Source organism: Hakea prostrata, chromosome 3 (assembly GCF_041222555.1).
Source record: "Hakea prostrata isolate BN-2017 chromosome 3, UWA_Hpros_2, whole genome shotgun sequence".
In the NCBI taxonomy this organism is placed as follows: Eukaryota; Viridiplantae; Streptophyta; class Magnoliopsida; order Proteales; family Proteaceae; genus Hakea; species Hakea prostrata.
In genome coordinates, this window is record NC_142602.1 from 16,438,537 (window position 1) to 16,461,399 (window position 22,863).

General features: G+C 37.7%; 2 protein-coding genes across 2 annotated transcripts; both read left to right on the forward strand.

Annotated features, from left to right (window-relative positions):
* The first annotated feature begins 910 nt into the window (after positions 1-910).
* Positions 911-17,579, forward strand: LOC149021208 (protein-protein interaction regulator family protein). The gene is made up of 10 exons (XM_089149476.1): positions 911-1,155; positions 1,236-1,343; positions 1,442-1,507; positions 1,643-1,810; positions 1,895-2,005; positions 11,367-11,438; positions 16,314-16,397; positions 16,508-16,608; positions 16,912-16,996; positions 17,189-17,579. Exons 1-10 carry the CDS (start codon positions 1,081-1,083, stop codon positions 17,570-17,572), a joined length of 1,254 nt encoding a protein of 417 aa, XP_089005602.1. The 5' UTR covers positions 911-1,080; the 3' UTR covers positions 17,573-17,579.
* A 1,964-nt stretch (positions 17,580-19,543) lies between these two features.
* Positions 19,544-22,479, forward strand: LOC149021209 (uncharacterized). The gene is made up of 2 exons (XM_089147067.1): positions 19,544-20,358; positions 21,942-22,479. The coding sequence occupies exons 1-2, from the start codon at positions 19,732-19,734 to the stop codon at positions 22,026-22,028; spliced, it is 714 nt and encodes a 237-aa protein (XP_089003193.1). The 5' UTR covers positions 19,544-19,731; the 3' UTR covers positions 22,029-22,479.
* Positions 22,480-22,863: the final 384 nt, after the last annotated feature.

Below are 22,863 nucleotides of genomic sequence, written 5' to 3' on the forward strand. Positions count from 1 at the left end.
CTTGACACCCCTTGAGAGTTACAAAATCGAATAATTATTTGTGTATTTTTTTTTTATACAAAAATTATTTACGTCATTGCTATGGAAACATATAGGTTTTACACTTGAATTCAACTCAAAGAAAAAAATATAAAATTTATAAATTCTACCACACACACAAATATATATATTTTTTTTCCCACCAAATAATCATAATAATTATCTTATCCATCTTGTTTTATAGTTCCTTAGGGGGTAAAAAACACGACATGACATAAATGGGTAATGCAAAAGCAATTGCTTTTATAAGGATTTTCTTATCTGCAGGGGAGGGGATAATAATTTTTGCCCCCATCCCTTAAGCTTGGATTCCAATCTATCAAGAATGAAAGAAAATGTTTGATGTTTAGACCAACATAAAGAAAAAGGGAGTCAAAGATATATACCACATGTGGTGACTTGATAAGATGTCAATTTGGGTAGAGGAAAGGGTTCTTAAACTAGAATAGAACTGAGGATTTCTTTGTGTTACTATGTAGATGGTTGTGCTCTTGGCCAAATTTGATGAATCCAAATCCTTTATTGTATTCCAAATTTGATGAATCCAAATCCTCTATTGAATTTATTTTACATCTTTTTATTATACATTCTCTATTGTATTTCTTTTCACGTCTTTCCATCACACATTATACCTTCCTTTAAGCACTACTAAGGTGCGAGAAGAAGTGAGACCCTCTCCAAGACATTTGGTGGAGAGATGTGTTGGAACCATGCGTCTCTACCCTCGTGGGTTGAGGGGGTGTCAATTCAAACCTGATCTGCCCGACCCAATTAAGGTCACTTGGAACGGTCGAATTTTGAGAAACCTCAAGAGGCTTTTTTTTTTTTATTTTTTGGGGGTGGGGAAAAAAGGCTAGGGTTTGGTCCGGGGTTCTTGGTTTAGTGGGTTTAGGTTACACGCCTGTAAAGAGAGCAACCCAACTGTCTGTCTCGCGTCCAGAGTTTTCAGTTCTGTTTTGTTTTAGTGTTTCCAATCGGACGAAGTGGCTGCAGCTTCTTCGTCTTCCCTACTCCCCTTCTTGCAGGATCCAAACGGCAAAAATGGGCGTAGCAGTGGAAAAGACTGCAGAAGAGCTTCGAAAAGAGATCGACGAGCTTCATCGTCAACAGTGGGAGGTTAGGTTTCGGCCGCTCTCTCTTTGTCGTTTCTGTCCTAATCTGTGATATTACTTTCTCATCTTATGTTGTCTTCACAGATCACAGAACGGCTTAGGGATCCGAGGGGTCTCCGCCGAGGAGGCTTGGCTTCCAATGGGCCTAGAAACTTCGCTAGTGGTGGTCGTCAGCGAGGGTTTGTCAGAACAGTAATTGCTGCTTCTTATCTTTAAGCCATTTCACCCGATCACCCAATCTCTTTTTTGGGTTTCTTCTGATTTTGATTTTTGTAACTTGTTTGTTTCAGGCCGATAGGGTTGATTCTGAGGATCAACCCCCTGCTAAACGACGTCTTTCTTCGGCTGTTGTTAAGGTATTGGTATTGTTATTATTATTTTTTCACATAACTTGAGTGGAAAATCTAAGTTATTTTTCTAGAAGAATTTGCCTTCTCGGTCTGCTGCAAAGTCGTTTATTTTTCCTTGTTTTTACTGGATTCATGGTGTAGGTAGAGGATGGAGAGGTGGTTGAGGACGGTGAGGGAACCAAAGATGCAAAAGAGGCTGTGGATGACACCACTCTTACTGAGAAGGAGAATGAGAATGATCGGCGATCGTTAAATCCAGAGCTTCAGCGTGGTGGCTTTAGGAGAGATTGGAACAGGCCGGCAGCTAAGGTGGTAAATTGAGGTCCTAAATTGGCTGTCTTTTTATGGTAGAATAATCAATGAAACTTAGCTGTTTATGTTTGGGTTGTGTAGGATTTCGAGATTCCGACAGAGCAGGTTCCTAGGGTTTTGCCTAAAAATGAGGATCCGAGTTTGGTCAAGAGGAACAAGAGAATGCTGGGGCAGCTTCTAGGGACATTAGAGGTATGTTTGCGGGAATAACTGTCTCTAATGTGTATAGTTCACGATTTTAGTCACCCTTTTTTGTGTTACTGTGCATGCTATTATATGAGGTTTATCTCAGTGTTTGGCTGCACATTTGATTCCCGGCATTGGCTTCATATATTCTATCTTCTGTTGATGCATTATGTAGTGATTATGGCCTTTTAACTTCAAATAATAACAAGAAATAAATGCTATTATTCTTGTAACGAACTGTGACCATGATCAACAGAAGATTCTTACGCCCTAAAAACTGGTGCTTTATAACCTATACAGATCTACATTAATTCTGAAGTAAAGAATCCCAGCAGGAAGAGACTCTAATTCTTCCCTTCTGTTTTTGTGCGTTCAAATGATGATTTGAATGTGTTCATGGTTTTCAAATGTATTTTGTTATAGTGGTGAAACTGGGACAAGAATACCAGTTTTTTGTCTGGGTTTAGTTTTTCATAGATAACTTTTTTACAGCATCTGTTGATCCAATTTTTATGGTAGACTGATTAAGTGATGTAGTTTCTTTACAATTGGCATTACTGTTTCAATTGTTCTAGAATCCACCTGCAATTGTCCTAGATAGCTAGACTTGTAGTTTTTCCTCATTAGTTAAGAGCATCAGCCATGAAATACTTAATGTGTTGCTTGAAGGATGGGTATTTTCAGGAGATTTCAATGAGTGATAAATTATAGCATGAATGAGAAAGTCAAGTGTTGGTGGTTCCTGTTGATTTTGAGAGTTGATTTAAGTACTTTTATTTAGAAGCTGGGCCAACTGTATATAGTATACTCCCTAATGACTACGTTAGTCTCTGGATGTTGCTTCAGTCATTGTAGTCTGGGTCTAGGTTTGGATACCTGAACAACCAGATTGAATATGGTACAATACTCATCAGTACGCTGTAAACTCATATTCTTTTGTTTGATGAGTTATCTGGAATTCTTGTCCTTATAGTGGTCTGAACTCCGATGCTATTTTACTATTTAGGAATTCAGGATGAGGCAGTTTGTGTTTCTATTCACCTTCAAACTGGAGACGCTGGGGATGATGATGGAGCTGGGTTCAGGGATCCATAAGGCAAAATATCCCACCTTGAGTAATGGGATTTCTACCAGATCCATTTCGGTCATCTTCCATTTTCTTCTAGATTGCCAACCTGTGTCATGATACAAATCCTGAGGTTAAACTTAATTCCTAGTTCTCAATCTTAACCTGGGTTTCCTTCCTGTCTCCTCCCCTATTTGGTTTCTCTTCTTGCTCACCATTCTTGTATGGAGTTCTCATTTCCTTTCTTTTGTATTTCATTTGGACATTCAGATCCATTTCCCAACAGTTTATGTCCCTTCTTCACTCTTCTTGCTCTCTGCTATAACCCGCTGGTGTGCATTTCTTTCCCTCTTCTTGCTACCTTGAATTTTCTCTAGCCCCTCACTGCCTTTGCAACACGAAACCTGCTGCACTTCTCTTTCCAGACCCCATTATTGAGGTCTAGAACTAACCATCTTGGCTTTTATCAAGTCGAATCATGAGTGGCTATTGAATGATCATCATTGTAATCTCAGTTTGCCACCAAACGAGCTTTGTGGTCATCCTCTTTGTCTGAATGGAGGATCCATTGCAGGAGTTGTTCACTGTTCTGAACCCAACTCACGGGTAAAGATGGTCTCTCCCCTGTACTTGAATAACATATGATTGAGGTTTAGGTTTTTTTTTTTTCTTTTTCTGGGGGGGGGGGTTGTTGAAGGTTGGAAAGATCTCTCTCCCACTGAGTGTGCTAGCCCATGATGTATAGACTGGTATTCCGTGGCTTATTTGATTCAGAAACACCAAGAAATAGGGCCCAGAAGGCTGTCACTGGGTGGCTGCACTTTTTTACACATCTAGAGTACAACACAAAGACATTTCAGAGAAGGGAGAGAGCTGAGGGAATCGGGTTGAGGGAGGAGAGATTGGAAACCCAGGTTAAAAGTTGATTAAATTTTGACTGTAGGATTTGTGTCAGAACACATGCCAATGAGCTGGGAGAAGCTGGATGAAAATGGCTTGTCGTAAATGGATCTGATAATAAAAAAGGAAATAATTTTATTAAGTAAAACTGTGGGATCAAAAGTAAAGAGGAAATTTGGAGAACATAATCAAATTATTTAAGTCTATGCCTGAAGCTCAAAGGATGTTTAGGGAATTAAAAGGGTCTGTTTTGACTGAAACAGATCAAATATATGATACTATAGCAGATTGATTTGGGTGCTTGCCGTAGAATTTCAAGTATGACGGTGAAATGGAGACATTAAAGCCGTCATTACATTTATTTTTGAGGGGATGCTAAATTGATTTCAATTATATATGCAGATGCTACGTAAAATAGAAGGCAAGCTAGCAATGTTGGAAGTAAGAAAATGTAGGGTAGTGTCTTGCCTGTTAGCTGTTAAAGAAATATTCAGAATAATGACAAGTTCAACCCAGTGAGCATTAAAGAAGAAAGGTAAGCAATTTAGTAGATGAATCTACATGATTTAACCTAGCAATGTAACTCAAGTAAGTGAGAGATCCACCCTGACTGATTTTGAGATGATCCATCCCTTAAACATGAAACCACAGTAAGAATGCACATGGATGTGAACATGAATTTCATTCATCTATACATAATGCCGTGGTTTTATTTACCTACGTATAAAACTTTTGACTAAATAGTTTAATTGGCATCAAACCTCAATTACCAGTTAACTATTAACTTAGACAACCTTATCCTATAATAAGTTGCCATCGCTGAAAACATAAAACCTAAGAGATGTATGCTACTTTTATGGGGCTGAAGTTTTGCTCTTTGGCTTATGAATACAGTACCTTGGGGATGAATGCAGCTTTCTAAATTGATCTCGACCTAGTATTAAGTTATGCTGGTGTTCCTCCAAATCCAGCAGACTACTTGTGAGGGTTGAAACAGTTGCTTTTCATTTTTCCATCATCCAGGAATAAAAATAAAGAAGGGAAATAAATGAGTTTATTTGTAAACATCTACCACAGTAGACATGGACATGGATTTGAACAGAAGTTTCATTCCGTCAATACATATACCATTGTTGCATCTCCTTACATATAGAACTCTATGGTAAGTAGCTTAATTGGTTTCAAACGTCAATTACCAATGCCTGTTAACTTAGACAACCTAATTCTAAAGTAAGCCACCATCACTCAAAACATAATCTATAAAGGCATTAAACTAATTTAGGGGGCTGGAGTTTGGCTCTTTGGCTTTTGAGTGTGGTGCCTTGAGGATGAATGCGGTACTGAGTTATGCTGATGACCTGGTGTTCCTCCAAATCTAGCAGACTGGTGCTGAGGCTCGAACAGTTCTTTCCATTTTTCCATCCACCTAGGGATATAAATAATAAAGAAGGGGAAATAAGCAAAAAAAATTAGTTACCATAAATCCACAGTAAACATGTACATAGATCTGAACATAGATTTGATTCCATTCGTACATAAATACCATGGTTGCATTTCCTTACATATGGAACCCTCTGTTAAGTAGCTTAATTGCATTGAAACCTCAGTTACCAATTACTTGTTAACTTAGATGATCTAATCCTAACAATAAGTTGTCATCTCTCAAAAGATAGTCTCTAAAGGCAGTAACTTATTTATGGGGCTGGAGTTTGGCTCTTTGGCTTATGAATGCAGTGCCTTGGAGATGAATTCAGCTCCCTATATTGATCTCTACCTTCTACTAAGTTCTGCTGGTGTTCCTCCAAATCTAGCAGGCTACTTGGGAACCTTGAAACAGTTCGTTCTCTTTTCCATCTATCCAGAAGAAAAAGGGAAAACAAATGAAATTGATTAATTCAATTTTTAACCATGGATCCATAGTAAGCATGCATGCGAAATTTTAGAATTAATGGTAATTTTGGATGTAGATTTGTGACTTCCATTCCCTCTGTGCATAAATAGTATGTCTGTGCTTCCTTACATATAGAACTCCTGAGTAAATAGCTAAATTGGATTCTAACTTCAATTACCAGTTGCCTATTACCGATTAGCTTTTTTGGGTTAATGATTAATATTTCCTATTAACTTAGAAAAGCTAACCTTTCGTCTTTCAAAATGCATCTCCTAAAACAGCAAACAAATTTATGGCCTTATGGGGCTGGAGTTTGGCTCTTTGGCGTATGAATACAGTGCCTTGGAGATGAATGCAGCTCCCTATATTGATCTCTACCTTCTACTAGGTTCTGCTGGTGTTCTTCCAAATCTAGCAGATTATTTTGGAATCTTGAAACAGTTCTTTCTGTTTTCCATCCATTCAGAAAAAAGGGGAAAAAAGAAGTGAACTTGATTAATTCAATCTTAACCATGAATTCACAGTAAGCATTCATGCAGATTTGTAAAATTCATGGCAAGCATGCAATCGTGCATGTAGATTTGTAAATTTCATTCCATCTATGCATAAATACCGTGGTTGTGTTTTCTAACATAGTTTTATATAGCTTAATCGTTGTCCGGTGACGGGCGCGGCTGTGGGCGTGCGGCGCCCCCCTTTGGCGGGGGCGTGGTTTGTGCCCATCCTCTAACCTTAACCTTTGCCTCCCCCTCCCCGTGTGGCGGGCGGGAGTTTGGGGGGTTGGTTTTTCTTCGTTTGTTGTTTTTTTTTTCGGTCTTTGCTGTTCCTGTCTTCTCGGTCTAGTTTCTCTTGCCTTCTTTGGCCTCTGTGTTTGGCGCCCGGTTGGTCCGGCGCGGGTCTCTCCCGTCGCCCTCCTCGCCCTCGCCGCCCCGCCGCCTGGCTATTGGATTCAAACTTCAATTACCAATTACCTATTACCTATTGACTTTTTTTGGGGTGAATGAATTACTATTACCTCTTAACTTAGAAAAGCTAATCCTATAATAAAATTATTATCTTTCAAAATATAATATCAGAAAGCAGTAAACAAATTTATGGGGCTGAAGTTTGGCTCTTTGGCTTTTGAATACAGTGCCTTGGAGATGAATGCAGCTCCCTAAATTGATCTCTACCTTCTACTATGTTCTGCTGGTGTTCCACCAAATCAAGCAGACAATTCGGTAGGTTGAAACAGTTCCTTCTGTGTCCAGCTAACCAGAAAAAGGGGAACCACGAATCTGCAGTGAGCATGCACATAGATTTGAACATAAATGTCATTCCATATATACGTAAGTACTGTCGTTACAGTTCATTAACATATAGAAACTTTGGAGTAAATAGGTTGATCTCTACCTACTAACCCACACAACCTTATCGTATCATAAGTTATTATCTTTACAAAACATGATCTCTGAAATTAATAAACTAATTTTATGGGATTTGGCTCTTTGACATAGGAATAAGGTGCCTTGGAGATGAATGCAGCTCCCTATGTTGACCTCTATTTTCTACTAAGTTCTGCTGGCGTGCCTCCATATCTAGCAGACTATTTGGGAGTTTTGAAACAGTTCTTTCTGTTTTTCCACCCATCCAGGAAAGAAGAAGAAAAGAAAGAAATGATGTAAACTAATTCAAATGTATTTCTTTCAGATAAAGAGCATTCCTAATATTAAAAGGAAAAAGTTGAAAAATGTAGAATAACATAATTTACTCTTTAGGTCCTCTTTTTTAAGTTCTTATTCTTATTTTCACCGAAATATAACTTCAATAGGGTAATGGGTTATCAATGTAGATCTAGAGAGGTTACCCTTCCATCCTCTGTATATAAGGAGCTGCCTATAAGCATTTGGGATCAGAATTTGTGTTAACTTCCAACCTCTCTATTTCCACAATTCTGCTGTGAGAAACCCAGTTGCAGTGAGATTCTATTTTTGGTGAGAGGCTACAATGATTGGTGAGATACCAGTGAGGGCTTGGGTTTGAGTTGACACTTGGAGGTGTATCGTCCTTCTTCTATCTTACTTTCTTTGTTCTGTCAAGTGGGATATCAACTAAGTAATGTAGTTATTCAAAGGTTTGTTGAAGTATTCTCTTTTATACATCACCTTGTTTTAAGTCTGAAGTTTCTCTTAAATCGAATCACTTCTGGATGCTGTGAGCAGGTTTCATCAGACTAGTACTAAACTTGCTACAAGTGTAGATAGTCTCCGTTACCTATTCCCCCCCCCCTGCACGCACGCGCGCCGGGGTTGAATATTAGCTTATCCTAACACAGAATTGATTTGGCTTTGGATGAGCCATTCACAATTTTGCATATGTAGTCTTTTCTGTCAAACTCTGTTTTCTTCTTGCAATACTCTTGCTCGCTTGCTTTTTACAATGACAAAGATTATTATTAGATTTTCTTTCTTTGATTTTTTTCTGGTAAATGCTTCTTATTGAGTGCTTTCATCCCCGGTCCTTCGTCTCCCCGAGATGGGGTATGGTTTGACTCCATCACTGGCCTCTATCTTTTCCGCTACTTCTACACCATGTCCCTGTTCCGCCTTGACGGGCTTGCCTAGCCGTTCTCCACGCACTAACTAGGGTTTGCTTAGCTGTCCTCTCTGGCTATATCATTTAAAAATTTCTGGTGCCATACCACCAAAACTATGTTAGATGTCAATTCTATAATGAGGGATTCCATCTGAAAGAAAAACTAATTCTAAGCACCTTCATGACAAATCTCTACTCATCATATGCTTGGTAACATCCGGCTTGGGAGACTTGAGAACACATTCCTTGGCTACTTCTCAAATTCATTTATTTTGGTAAATGAAATTGCCTCCTCCACCCATGGCACCCTTCAGCCAACTAAAGAGTAGGCCGTTAAGGACATTAAACCCACACTTGTGTATTCCCTTGCACAAACCTTTTACTACCACTCATGGTAGCATTATGGTGATATTAGGCTTTTTATGTTGCGGGGTTTTGATTTAATTAGGTTTTGAATTTAGATGCTGTTTTTATAGTCTGCATTTTTCTCTTCAGGAAGGGATTCACATATTTTTGGATTTCTGAAATTGTATCTGGAATGTAATTGTATAGGTTGGAATGGGCAGTTAAGGAATTTCATATAGATAAACTCAAAGTAGCAGACAAGATGTTGAGATGGATGTATGGCAACACTATGAGGACAAAACAAGGAATGTCTATATTAGGGCTGATTTTGGAATAGCAGTGATTTATGATAAGCTACACTTGATTTATTTGAGGTGACAACCATATTAACTGAAGGCCTTGGGCTGCTACAATACAGGGGAATGACTTGCTAAAGGAGCCAATGGAAGGCTTAAAGTAACCATTGGGAATGTTGTGAGGAGAGACATGCATAGTTTAGGGCTTGTTGACAGCATATTTCATACAGCCGCATACCACTTCATTATGGCTAGAGCTGTTATATGCTCAATTTGCAAAGGAGTTATTGCTGTAGAAGCAGTTATTAGGGATTTAATTTCTACTCTATTTTTACCATTTTGAATTTAAAGAGAATGTATTGGGAGATGGAAAACAAGAAGGCAAGAAGGAAGCAAAAGAATGAAAGAAAGCTTGAGTTATTCTATGCAACCTTGGTGAAGCCAAGGTAGAGAATCCAAGATGATGTGATTTGAAGATCTAAGATTTTTTTGGGGGGGGGGTAGGGGTGGGGGCGGCTTTTTTCTATTTTATATATATATATATATATAGATAGATAGATAGATATAGATATATAGGGAGTATTCTTGAGATGTGGACTTAATGCATGGATCTTGAGGGTTTAATTTGGACACCACCTTTGGCTGCCACTGGTAGGAGTTATTTGAGTTACTGCTATGTTTGACACTTGGGTTTGATTGTTTATTTTGAATGTCTCCACATGATTGAAGCAATTCTCTGATCAACACCTGTGAGGGCTGAAGTTGCTGAATTCTTGGTGTGGATCATGAAATTTCTTTCTATTGTTTTCTTCTATTTACTTCTCACTTTCAAACTCTGCATCTAAAACTATCCTTATTTGATTCCTGAAATCTGTTCTTTTTTTTTTCATCAAGTTTCTTCCAAACTTTTTTTTTTCATTTTCTAAGAGTATACTATGTGTTTTTCCCAAATACACTTGTCCATTGGCCCCACAAACAAAAGAGAGGTTTCTATTGTAGTGTCTAAATACCATAGAAGAAATCTCGACAGAAATGCTTGCATTTTTTGAAAACCGAAATGAAAGTTCAGTTATTTCGGAAAAGTTATAGGTTTCGACAAAATTTCAGAGATTTCGACCGAAATTTCGGAGGTTTCGACCAAAATTTCGGAGATTTCGACAATTTCGGAGGTTTCAACCGAAATTTCGACCATTTCAACTTGTTTTTCCTCAATTTTGTAGATTTTTATCCCATTTTCACCTAATTTCCACAACTCCTTTGCCTTCAAGCACCCCTTTTGCTAATATGTTGCCTCCAAACACTTCCTAAGTCACAACAACTACAAAGGAAACTCCGGCAGCAATAGAATGTGAAGCATGAACCATACCCAACAGATCCGAACTTCCATTTTTTTTTTTTTTGTTTTGTTCAAGCCTTAAATGATCTTGTATTGGCTTGAAATTAATGTATGTTTAACCTATGACTATAATCTATGATTGTATTTTGTTAAACTTTTTCTTTCTTTTTTTATTTGCTACCATTTTTTTCATTTTTTAATTTTAATAGTTATTTTCTAAATTATGGGCTTCAACTTAATATATGTGAGACATCATCACTTGATCTAGTTGATCATTTATTTTATTGACTTGTTGTATATGACTATATGTAATCATTCTATTAAACAATTCATGTATGCTGATGATTCTATGCCTGTATGTAATACATTTTGTACTTGTTAGAATCAGTCATTTGTTAGTATACTTGAATGATAAATTTTCAGTGATTTTTTTATTTTTTTTTGGGCAAAATACTAGTTCTATTGTGTTTATTATGCTTTAAATAAGTAAGAGGCAATATATCAAATGAAATGGATGTCATATAAGGCCCGAAACCTAGGGTTGAATTTTTTTAAAAAAAAAAGATCATATGTTTTGACCAAAATTTTCTTAGGTTGAAATCCTAAAAATTTCGTCTTTCTTAGGTCCAAATCCTGGTTTCGACCAAAATTTGTTCTTTGATAAATTCAATGGTCCATTACCCCCCCCCCCTTCCTAGTACAGTTCAATTGCTTAGGAATTCCATGATTGTGAAGGAATTCCATGATTGTGAAATTCTTGTGGTTGGCATCTTTTAGCCATTGCTGTTAAATGCATTTTACTGTTTTTAAATGCTTATTTATTTGTTATGATTGAGATACCTACTTCAGCATTTAAGGATTTATTCCCAGTCTCTACCTTTATTCTGTTCCAATACTCCTTTTGGTTTTAATCCTGCTGTCCTTATAATGTTAACATAACTCCTGGTTCACTTTTTCAGAAATTCCAGAAAGAAGACAAACATCTCTCAGAAACAGAGGCTTACATGCGTAGGTCAAACTCTTTACAGAGAGTAAGTATGTCAATGGTTACCTTTTAAGGGGTATTAAAAATATTCTTAGAAATTATCAGAAATCAATTTAATGTGAGGAGTTAATTGTAGCTGAAATGAAAATTATGGTGCATATCACTGGAAGTAAATTTGATTCAATGAATTAAGCCCACTTCCTTGTAGATTTATGAATTTCTTTCACTTGATGGTTTCCAATTCATATAGAGTGGGAGCACTTGCTGTTTCCTTCAGTTTATTTTGTCTTCCCCCTTTTCTTTTCATTGTGTATGTGGTCTCTATTTGTTTCAATTATTTATATCTCTTTCTAACCATGGACAATAACCTCTCAAGTATTGTGATATTTGTGGGAATGAGCAGAAGGAAACTAACTTTAACCATGATGAGGGGTGACATTTTGAGGATCATGAAGTTGTATGGGGATACTGAGGAAAATGCTTTAGGTTCCTTCTTAAAATAAGCATGCTTGTAACAAATTCTGGGGTTACTCATCCAGATAAAGAAAAGGAATTCTGGGTCACATCTTCGATTGATAAGTGTAGATGATGTTGTTTTGACAATGATACAATCAGAATTATTAGAGGGAACCATCTAAATGTAACCTTGCTTTGACTGGTGCTGCTGCTTGTGTCATTCCTATTTTAAGATAGCTTTGAAAACGGCATGCCATCATGTTGATATTTAGGGTTTTTTTTTTTTTTTTTTTTTTTTTGTCTCAAATGTCTTCTATATACACATGAAATGACAGATTTTACCTCGCTGAAATTGAGAAACATGTCATGCTAAGTGTAATGTAGAGCTAACATTAGGAGTAACTTTGCCCCGAAATCCACAATAAACCCAATTAGAAACTTAGGACAGATTTGAAAGTTTAGGGTGTTTTTTCCAACCAGTTCGGAGGACTTAAACCAAATTTTTACCAAATGATGATAGGATGACAGTGATGTGGTACTGATAATTTGAGCCATTTCCAGTTGGCTGGTTTGGGAGTCATGGTCAAAAACACCAAATTACTGAGTAGATGGATGCATGCCAAAGCACCCAAAATATGAACCCGAATCTGGAAAGAATAGTTTATCCATATGAGATATGATTGGTGGTGCAAATTTAGATGATTTCTGTGGTGGAACATCCATTTATCCAGGTGGAAAGAAATTAGAAATTAAGTGGCTTATAGAAGAACCTAGCAATGGAGGGAATGGAAGATTGGTTGTATGAACGAAAGGCGAAATGGTGATGAAAATCCAATAGAAGGGGAAAAACCGAAAAGGTTCATCAGACAAACTCTTCAGTTTCATTCCTGTTCAAAGAAGAGGATCAGCAGCAGTCTTAGCTCAGCTACTTAGGGTGGAGATTATCTCAATTTGATGGACTTTTTCAATCAGCAGCACCAGTGGCACACATGATTTCAGTAGGGTTTGAACGAGGGGAAAACAGTAAGGAAACAAATAGAACGAAAGGGTATATAGGTGGTTCAGCTATCTTAGCCAGGTTCCTCAACCTTAGGTGCTTAGCTTCTGCAAGCCTCAGCTCTTCTAACATGGTACTAAATAATAGGAAAACTCAAAGCAAAATTTCATTAGTCAGTTTCTAATTAGTGGGAGGTTATGTGTGCCCTGTTAAATATACAGAACAAAGGCTTAATCATGTTAGGAGGCCACTAATTCTTGAATTAGAAGGAAAATGGGAACCATGAAAAGAACTTGATCTCGCAGACTTCTAACTCTCCAGTTTGTCATTAAAAAAATCTTCTAGAGGTCCAGCTGTGTCTTCTGGACCCTACCTTTTATGTGAAATATGGGCTTTAACACTGTAAACAGTGTTTTGATCCAGTGAAGCAAATATAAGGTGACCAAGATACCCCTGCGATTCAGACCCAGTAGCTCCTGGCCCAAGTGGCAGGTTGTTGTACTTGAGCCCAGCGGGTTATTCATCAATTGGAGAATTGAATCTGATGCAGCACAACCAGAAATTACTGTTCATGCTACAGTAGCGTGAACAGTAACCTAGATGATATTTTTCATATTTGGTGGGCCCCAAGTCTAGCTTGCATGGAAATATATTCAAATTTGGTGGGCCCAAACTCCAGCTTGCAAGGAGATAAAATAGGATCTGTTTTCGTGGGAGTTCTAGAGATAATTCAGAATTTTATTATTTATTATTGGGATAATCATGTAATCAAAGTTTTTTTATTTGGGTAGGATATCTAGGATAAGTTTTAGTTAGTTTTAAATTCCTAAGAGTCCTTGTAGGATCAGTCTTTTGTTAGTTTTAAATTACCAAAAGTCCTATTATAGTCTGTTTTCGTATCAAGTATGTTTGTTTTGTTATTTAAACACTTGTAATCAGCTTATTGAGTATGGAATAGAAAATATGAATTGAAGCTTTAGCTTTGTGCGTTTGCAGCACCCCCCCCCCCCCCCCTTCTCTCCTCTTTTCTTCTTCTTCTTTTTTTCTTATGAGCGTTCTTCTCCCTCTTCCCCTTCTTCAAGACTAATTCTTCTAAGATTTCCCTTCTTCCCCCTATCTTCTTTATCCTTCTTTCTGCTCTATTCTGTCCCCCATTATTTGGTATCAGAGCCCAAACCTGGATAGATCTCTTCTTTATCTCATCGTTTGTTCAACCTTCTTTTCTCTCTTCCTTGTTTTCTTCTCCTCCTTGAGATCTTTCTATTCTTCATCCTTTCTTTATTGCCCCTAATTTCTTTTCTCAATAATTGTGAACAATGCTACAACAACCTATCAAATCCTTTTTTGTGGTGCCAATCGTGAGATAGATTTTTTCTATGAAACTCGAGGACGAGTTTTTTTTAAGAGAGGGAGAAATTGATGCAGCACAACCAGAAATTACTGTTCACGCTACAGTAGCAGCGTGAACAGTAACCTAGATGATATTTTTCATATTTGGTGGGGCCCAAGTCTAGCTTGCATGGAAATAAATTCAAAGTTGATGGGCCCAAACTCCAGCTTGCAAGGAGATAAAATAGGATCTGTTTTCATGGGAGTTCTAGAGATAATTTAGAATTTTATTATTTATTATTAGGATAATCATGTAATCGAAGTTTTTTATTTGGGTAGGATATCTAGGATAAGTTTTAGTTAGTTTTAAATTCCTAAGAGTCCTTGTAGGATCAGTCTTTTGTTAGTTTTAAATTACCGAGAGTCCTATTATAGTCTTTTTTTTTGTATCAAGTATGTTTGTCTTGTTATTTAAACACTTGTAATCAGCTTATTGAGTATGGAATAGAAAAAAATGAATTGAAGCTTGAGCTTTGTGCGTTTGCAGCCCCCCCCCCTCTCTCCTATTTTCTTTTTTTCTTATGAGTGTTCTCTCTCTTCCTTTTCTTCAAGACTAATTCTTCTAAGATTTCCCTTCTTCCCCCCAATCTTCTTTATCCTTCTTTCTACTATATTCTGACCCCCATTAGAATCAGCCCTAGTTGTGTGACATTTCTTGCCGAGCAACTTGGTATCTGCATCAACGAGAGGCTATTAATGAATCTGCAAATTATTTGACACCTCAGGGGTGTCAATAATGAAATAATATCGGTAAGCTCGTTCCCGCTCAACAGTAGTTGATGGAATTGAAAGATACGCTGCAACAAAGAAAAATAGAGTCTGAATATACCTAGAATCCAGGCCTCCCCAGCAATAGCCTGCTACCAAACACCAGTCTCTTCTCCCTTGATACTCCCTCTGTCCCCTCTCAGCCCCAAAACAGCTTCCTTAGATCTCCCATATCCGATTGCATAACTGCCCAAGTTGCAGCCCTGCCCCTCTACTCCGTTTATTTTCTGTTATGTGATTTACACTTATTCAACTTGGTTGCTGGTGTTATAACTTTGCTGCAGGCCTCCCACAAGCAGAGACTAGTGTGACAAGAGGCCCATCATATATATACACACAAACAATTGTAAGGAACAGCTGGTTTCCATGTGAGATAACTAAGATGCTGTGTAACAGACATATTTTCACTTAGGACCCCCATTAGCCAGTTCAGTTGGTTCATGGATTTGGTGGATAGATCGTCTTTACTGTCATATATTTATGTTTAAATTTCAGACTAGATACTTTATAGAGGTTAGGAGTATATTTAAGATAATGACAACTGATTAAGAGATAACATAGACCCTTTTTGATTCAGTCATGGATTTGGTGGACATGTCTGCACTGTCGTAGATTCATTTTTCAATTTCAGACCATATATTTTATATAGGTTAGGAGTAGACCTAGCATAATGCAAACTAATTCAGAAAAGAGATACTGGATGCCATTTTCGTTTTTCTTCTTTTCTTTTCTTTTTCTTTTTTTTTTTTTTTTGGGGGGGGGGGGGAGGGGGGCTCCTTTCAGGATTCCAGTGTTACTGAATTGTCTAACTTATACAGATATTCTTGGAATTAACATGTTGTATTTGTAAAAAAATATGCACACCAATTATGTTAATTAATAAAGACAACTGCGCAAAAACCATCCAGTTTAGGGGTTCTGAACTGAATTGGAAGTATCTAGCTCCTCTCTGATGACCTGACCTCCCTCCCTTCAACCAGACAAACAGGAGAAAATGACCACTCTACGTCTTTCTGATGGTTGGAGTTCCACCCTTGTGTCTGGGTTGGATAGAGTAAGCATGTTAAGGGTGTTGGAGCCAGATATGTGGCTCATATTGCTTGTCAGAAGCTGATTGCGCATGTTTTGTTGATCAATTAGATGAACTATTTATTCCTCCTGGGAAATTTAAATAAAAAAATAATAAAAAAGAGAGTTTCATATCAAATATGTTAGACTCATGTTGGTTACTGGAGGATATATTTAATGATTAAATGATTGAAACGAGTTCTACTGTATATTTGATGATTAAATGATTGAAACTGTCTCTAGGCTGAGCAAAGGGCACGTGAAGAAAGTGAAAGGCTGCGGCAGCAGGAACGTGAACAACTTGCAGAAAAAAGGAAAAGAGATCTGGTATTATGCACGTTTCTTTCTCTGTGACTTCAGCTTGTGATTGAAGCAAACTTAAAAAATTGCTTATTGCTCATCTGATCACCCTTTTTTGCCCCCCCCCCCCCCTTCAGACTCTGCGAGCACGTGTTGCAGCCAAGGCCGAAGAAAAGAAATTGGAGTTGCTATTTCTTCAGTGGAGTGAGCACCACAAGAAGCTTTGCAATTTTTTAAGGTACATTGGATCAAAACAAAAATGAAAACTGTAGTACTGCTGGCTGTACTTGTCCATTTGTATGATTTCTTGGTTACTGTTTACATGTTCAGTTTCTTCTTTTGATGCAGGTTATTTTTAATTTTGGTACAAAGTATCCATATTCACAATTTTATTGAGACAAAGATAAGTTTCTGTTCGTGTGCATAATGCTGAAGAAACTGTACACTTCCTGCTTCGGTGCAGGATTATAGGTAGAGCCACAAAATTTATATTTTGATAATGTCTGACTCTTGTTTGATGTTTGTGTGTTTTCTTTATTAGGACTAAAGCAGAGCCACCAATATATTATATGCCTGTGAAACCGCTGGAGGAAGATGCAGCTCTCCTTGAGGAGCGTAGAGAAAAGGTATGCTGTAGTTTGGATCTCTATTGGATGCTACTGGTTATTCAATATTCTAAATTTCTAATGTAATATTAAGTTGTTTCAAGTTCATATCACTTCCTTGACGTATTAATCATTCCTTTAGGATTAAAATAATCCTGAGTATGAAGGTAGGAAAGAAATGTTGATTACTATCTGAAAATTATTACATGGCAGGCGTTTCTGGAATGGAAAGCTGCTAGAAGGGAGGAGTTGTCAGATTATCAGAAGCAGATTGCTGAACAGTATGTCGCCAATGTAGAAACAGAACTGGAGAGATGGCAGAATGGAAGGAATGCAAGAAAAGCAAACAACAATTTGAACCAGGAGACAATGGACAAAGAGCTTGAAACCCACAGGCTTGAGCATGGCCCCAAAACACGGAAGATACCTGATAGTGGCAACAATATTGATGAGGATGATGTAGAAGATATCAATGTAGGAGAAGATGATATGATGGATGATGTCCTTGGGGTCGATGAAAATAGCCGGAGAGCTGATGAAATAGTGAAGCCTGAAGAAGCCAATGCCAGCTTAGACGTGGACAATGTAGATAAGTAATAGTCAAGGGTAGTTTAGTGTTGTCTAGTTAATATAGCAATGTCCAACATTTATCATTCTGGGTTGGTATTTATTAGTTGTTTCCTAATGTAATATTTCATGGATGTTGTTTTAAGATGAGTGTATCTTCTTTTATTTGCAGTGGTACGTCTTTCATAACAAAACAAATTGGCCGGTGAACTCTTTGAGTCGCACAGAGTGATTTTTGAGTGATTTGTTTTCCCCTACTTACAGGTGGGGGAGGCACTATATCATGGTGATGCAATGTGTTTTTTTTTTTTTCTTCTATTTTTGATGGTTGGATATTACATGGTGTCATAGACCTGGATCCCGATCTTTGCAAATTACAAAAGAAGGTGATCACATGCCCATTCTGGGCTTTGCCATGCTTTAGCTTCCAAGTCTAAACCTGTTTGAGATCTTTAAAACCTTCTCAATAATGTCCTACATGGTGACTTTCTTCTTGTCAGTTTAGTCTTGGTAAGAGTTTTCTTTTCAAAGCTGGCCTAAGAAGTCAAAATTTTGAGTCCATATCATTTTCCAACTTAATTTTACGGTTTCCCAGATTTATACAACACCTTACGCAAGTTGTTGTCTACTCATTTGTAATAGTAAATTTTTTTTTTTTTTAATCAAATATGTGCTTCCTACTTAGGGAGCCATCCCTTCCTAGTCCTTCCCTTCTCCCTCACACTCCACCTACCTGGAATTGCAACTAACTAGGCTCCTTCATCTCTCATACGCATCTTAGCTAGCTGAAATGACATTCTAAAACCTGATATCTTTTCCTTGAGCACAAAGCTTTGATTAGATAATGCTTAATTAGCAAGCTTCCACATGGTTTCAAAAGGACAATGGACACTCTTAAAGTTGAGCTTCATTATTAGTAGACACCCATCTCAGAATACAATAATGTAGATAATTGTAAGCAACCCAGGTTTCTTTTTCTGGTATAAAGAAAATTGTACTTATGTTTTAGCACTAGCTAGAAGCCAAACTTTGATTGGAGACCAAGAATAAGTCCAGCTCATTGTTCTCCTATCAAAGCCTTGATGAATAATTTTCAATTTATTCATTAAATGTAAGAAGTATGAACTTCTCTAATATTGATTGGCTATACAAGTTTAATTCATTTTGAATCTATACCTCTTGGATTTTGTATATTAAACATAACTTTTATCTTCTTATACAATGATCATCAAGATTTCATACAAAAAAACCCCCTTGGGTTTTGGGATTTGTTTATGCAAATTTTCCTACCACAATCATCCCATTAGTCTAGTCAAAAAAGTAAAACAGTTTTGTATTCAACTCAGTCCTTCTTGATTTCTTGAGTTCTTGCCTTCTTGGTTTAAGTGTTTGAAAGACATGCCTGTCCTAGTGTAATCCACCATTTGCTGAATGTACAACTTTTGGACTCATGATGTTTAATCAAAACATCCTTTAACCAAAAAGAATTATTTTCTGGTAAGCAACAAATAAAAATGTAAGAATTCAAAAGAACGAAAATGGGAAAAGCAGTGGACAGCCAGAAGGGAAAGACTGTTCTAGTGTGGCTTCAAAAATAAAGGCCTCAACCATATCCATAAAGATACTAAATTAAATCAAATTTGCTCTATCCTGAAACTAAACCAGATGATGACTACCAAAAAAACACTAAACCAGAAGACAAATTTTCAACCATTTGATTTCGGTGTCACTCATTCTGACAGTGACATGCTTTTACTTTTTGAGGGAGTTGAGTTCATACTTCACACAACCACTTCTACAGGGACAAGATTTTTGCTTTCTATGCTACGAACATCACCCCAATCAGGAAAAAGACCCAGAACAATTCTGAAGTCTAGAATGTGTTCTTTAATTCAACATTTTACATGATATGGGACCCAATTTCCCTTGGATCCTGGGTTTTATTGGACAGGGAAACATATCAGGAGACCCAATTTTCAATCCTTATTTTAGAAGTGAAGCAAACCAATCTCTCTTTCTCTCTCATACTCATCAAAAGCATAAAAAAAGAAGAAAGGGAATGAAAAGGAGGGAAGAAAACTAGAAAAGACCAATGAAGAGAGAATCAGAGAAGGAAGGAAGGTGGTGGGGAAGGAGGGGTAAAGGAAAAAGAGGGAAGAAAGGAACAGAGATACATACATGCTCACCCAATGGGCAGTAGCAGGAAAATGACCACCGTGAACGGCGAGCAAACACGCCGGACCGGCCCATCACCACACCAACGCCAACAATACTACTACCCAGGTGACCAATACACTTCTGCAGCTTCCTTTAAGGGTTGTTGCTGTTGCCTCTTTCTCCTCCTAACCTTCCTTGTCCTCCTCGTTCTCGCCATTATACTCGTCATCTTTCTCGCAATCAAACCCAAGAAACCCCAATTTGATCTCCAACAAGTGTCGGTTCAGTACGTCGGAATCACCACCGCTTCTGCTAGTCAAACTTCGCCGGCGACGAGTGCATCTCTCTCGTTTAACATTCGAATGCTGTTCACCGCCGTGAACCCTAATAAGGTTGGGATCAAGTACAATGAATCGAAATTCTACGTGATGTATGGGGGAGTTCCTTTGGGTGTTGCGACGGTGCCGGGATTCTATCAGCCGTCGGAGAGTGTGAGGAAGGTGGAGACGACGGTGACGGTGGACAAGATCAATTTGCTTCAGACGGATGCGCAGGAGCTGGTGAAGGATGTTTTGTTGAATGATAGGGTTGAGCTCAAGGTTCTTGGCGACGTTGGAGCTGAAATCAGGCTTCTTCGGTTTACTATGCCCAGAGTTGAGGTTAGCACTCGTATTCTTCTTTCCCATGAATGGAGCGTTCTTTTTGTGCTAACGTGCGCTGCCGTTCTTGCTAACATACGCCATTTAAAAAGACTTCAAAATAGGTTAGATTTTAAGTGATTTGATTTTTTGATTTTTTTTTTTCATTCTTTTTTTTTTTTGGGTCAGTAAATGATTTCATTTCATTAGAAAAAAAAATAGAGGTTAACACTGGATCACGGTTACAGAGCTTCTAAATCGAGGAAGGAAGAGGATTCTGGCCAAGAGGTCCTAGCAAAAATAGAACCTAACCTCCTATGCTAGAGTATGGACAAGTCCATTTGAGAATCTAGAAATAAAAGATAAAAAGCAAGTAGAACAGCGCAAGGCTAATTCTGTACAATCTTGAAGTAATTCCATTACTTGGAAAGGCCCGGATAATTCATGACCTAACAACATCTTTTGGAGTCCTAGACAATCTGTTTTGATATCCACCTACAGAAAACCATTATCTAGTGCCCATCGAATTGCTTATCTGACTGCAATGGTCTACCCTTCCATTGCCGATAAGGCAAATTTAAGTTCCGACATTGCCATAAGGCCCATAACTACCATTCCCATCTGTACTCTGATGAAACTAATACCCCTAAGTTCGGTGATTTGATTTTAGGTTGATGGTTTGTGAAACTGAATTTATTTTTCAAATCTACCAAAAAATAATATAAAGGATTTGACTTAATAGCAAAAATAATTAGGATAAGATTATGTAAGAAAATTGTCTTCAGAGCTTTGTTTGTTCTTAAGCACCGAGTGCATCTTTTTAGATGCCTTGATTTAGTTTGCTTCATGTATATGGTGTTTTGATTTGTTTATCTAATGAGTCATGATCAGTTACTCTTAGGGCTTATCTCTAAGGTGTAAGATCCATGCCCAGTCTATAGTTTACTAGAACCTTTAAGGGGTAGCTACCCAGACTCTGAGTAATATCTAGTGCTTTGTAACAAAATCAAACACCATAAGACTTCATGCATAGCTATCTATTCTTGAATCATCAAAAGCAAATCCACTATAACATTCTAAATGAGGAAAGGTTAAACTCCAACTCTTCATCACGGATACACAATCCCATAAAACCCATTTGTTTTTTATTAAAAAAAAAAACCCTTTCTTTATTTGTTTTGGGTTCATAAAGATATCTAAGTTGTCAAAAATCAATCCTGTGTGGAAAGTCAATGTAAAGTATAAAACAAAAGATTGCTTGTCGATGTAAACAAACATCCATGCCAACTAGATTACCACAATCAGGATTAGTAATTGAAAAGAATAGGATTTGTCAGTTATAATATCAGCTTTTCTTCTTGGTTGATACCCACTAGCTTTTTCTTTCTTTTGAGTTCTGGTATCCTCTTTATTCTTTGATTAATATATATTTTCTCCTCTTCTATCAAGAAAGAAAGAAAAAAAGAAAGCTTTGCTGGGTACAGCTGAGTGATTTGAGTTAAAAAAAAATCAGCTTTCTTTATTAATTTCTGGGGCATTAGTTCTACGTTAATGGTTTTGTTTGTGGGTTTGCTAGAAACTGATACTTCTGGAGGTCGATGCAGGTAACATTGAACTGTATAGTGGTCATCAGTCCCAGGAAGCAGAAGCTGACTTACAAGCAATGTGGAGTTGACGGTGTGAACGTCTGATCATCAATATCAGAGAAAGGAATATTCAACCCATACAATGTGGGTGCTTCTGGTGGTGTTTTCTTTCTGAAAAGCATTTGTCAACCCTTTCTTGTTCAGCTCCAACCTTAACATATTTGAAAAGCTTCTTTTATTGGTAGTTTTGCGGTTATGCATCTTGACATGGGTGCAACACAACTAGTTAAGCCTTCCACTGCCCCCAACCCCATAAAGGAAAATTCAGAATCTCTTCTTTTGGCTGGAAAATCATTAGATTTCTTGTGCAAAATCATCCATTCCAACAGTTTATACCTGTTTCATCTTTGTTTCCACTGAACTGAACACAAGTATTTAGAGCTCGACCCAATTCGAGCTATGAACAGCAATGGCATTTGAACTTGGTGGGAGTGACTGATCATCCCTTATGAGTTTTTATCAGAGGGGTTTTACTTGGAAGTTGGTAGGCCCAAGAATAATTTTAACTCAACCCCACTCATCTGTGATCTAGGTCCATGGCACATTACTCTAGCCAACCTGTTAAGTTTGAGGCTCCACAGTACACTATCATGGACACCAAAACCAAGCACTTCAGTAGCTTCTTTGCTTTAGACTTCCGGAAGTAATCTCCCAAAATCCCAGTTTAAACGAGAAAAAAACAAACAAAACCTGAGTTAAAAAGCTTGGATAACCAAGGGGCAGAAACATGCCAGTCAGTCTTACTCGGCAAGGAGACCGCCTTCCTAGCGAGGGAGTCAGCATAGTTATTATTTTTCTCCCTATGACAAAAAGAAAAAACTATAGCCCACAAACTTAAAAGCTAGATGCTTAATGTCCCACACCGCGCTAATAATTGAAC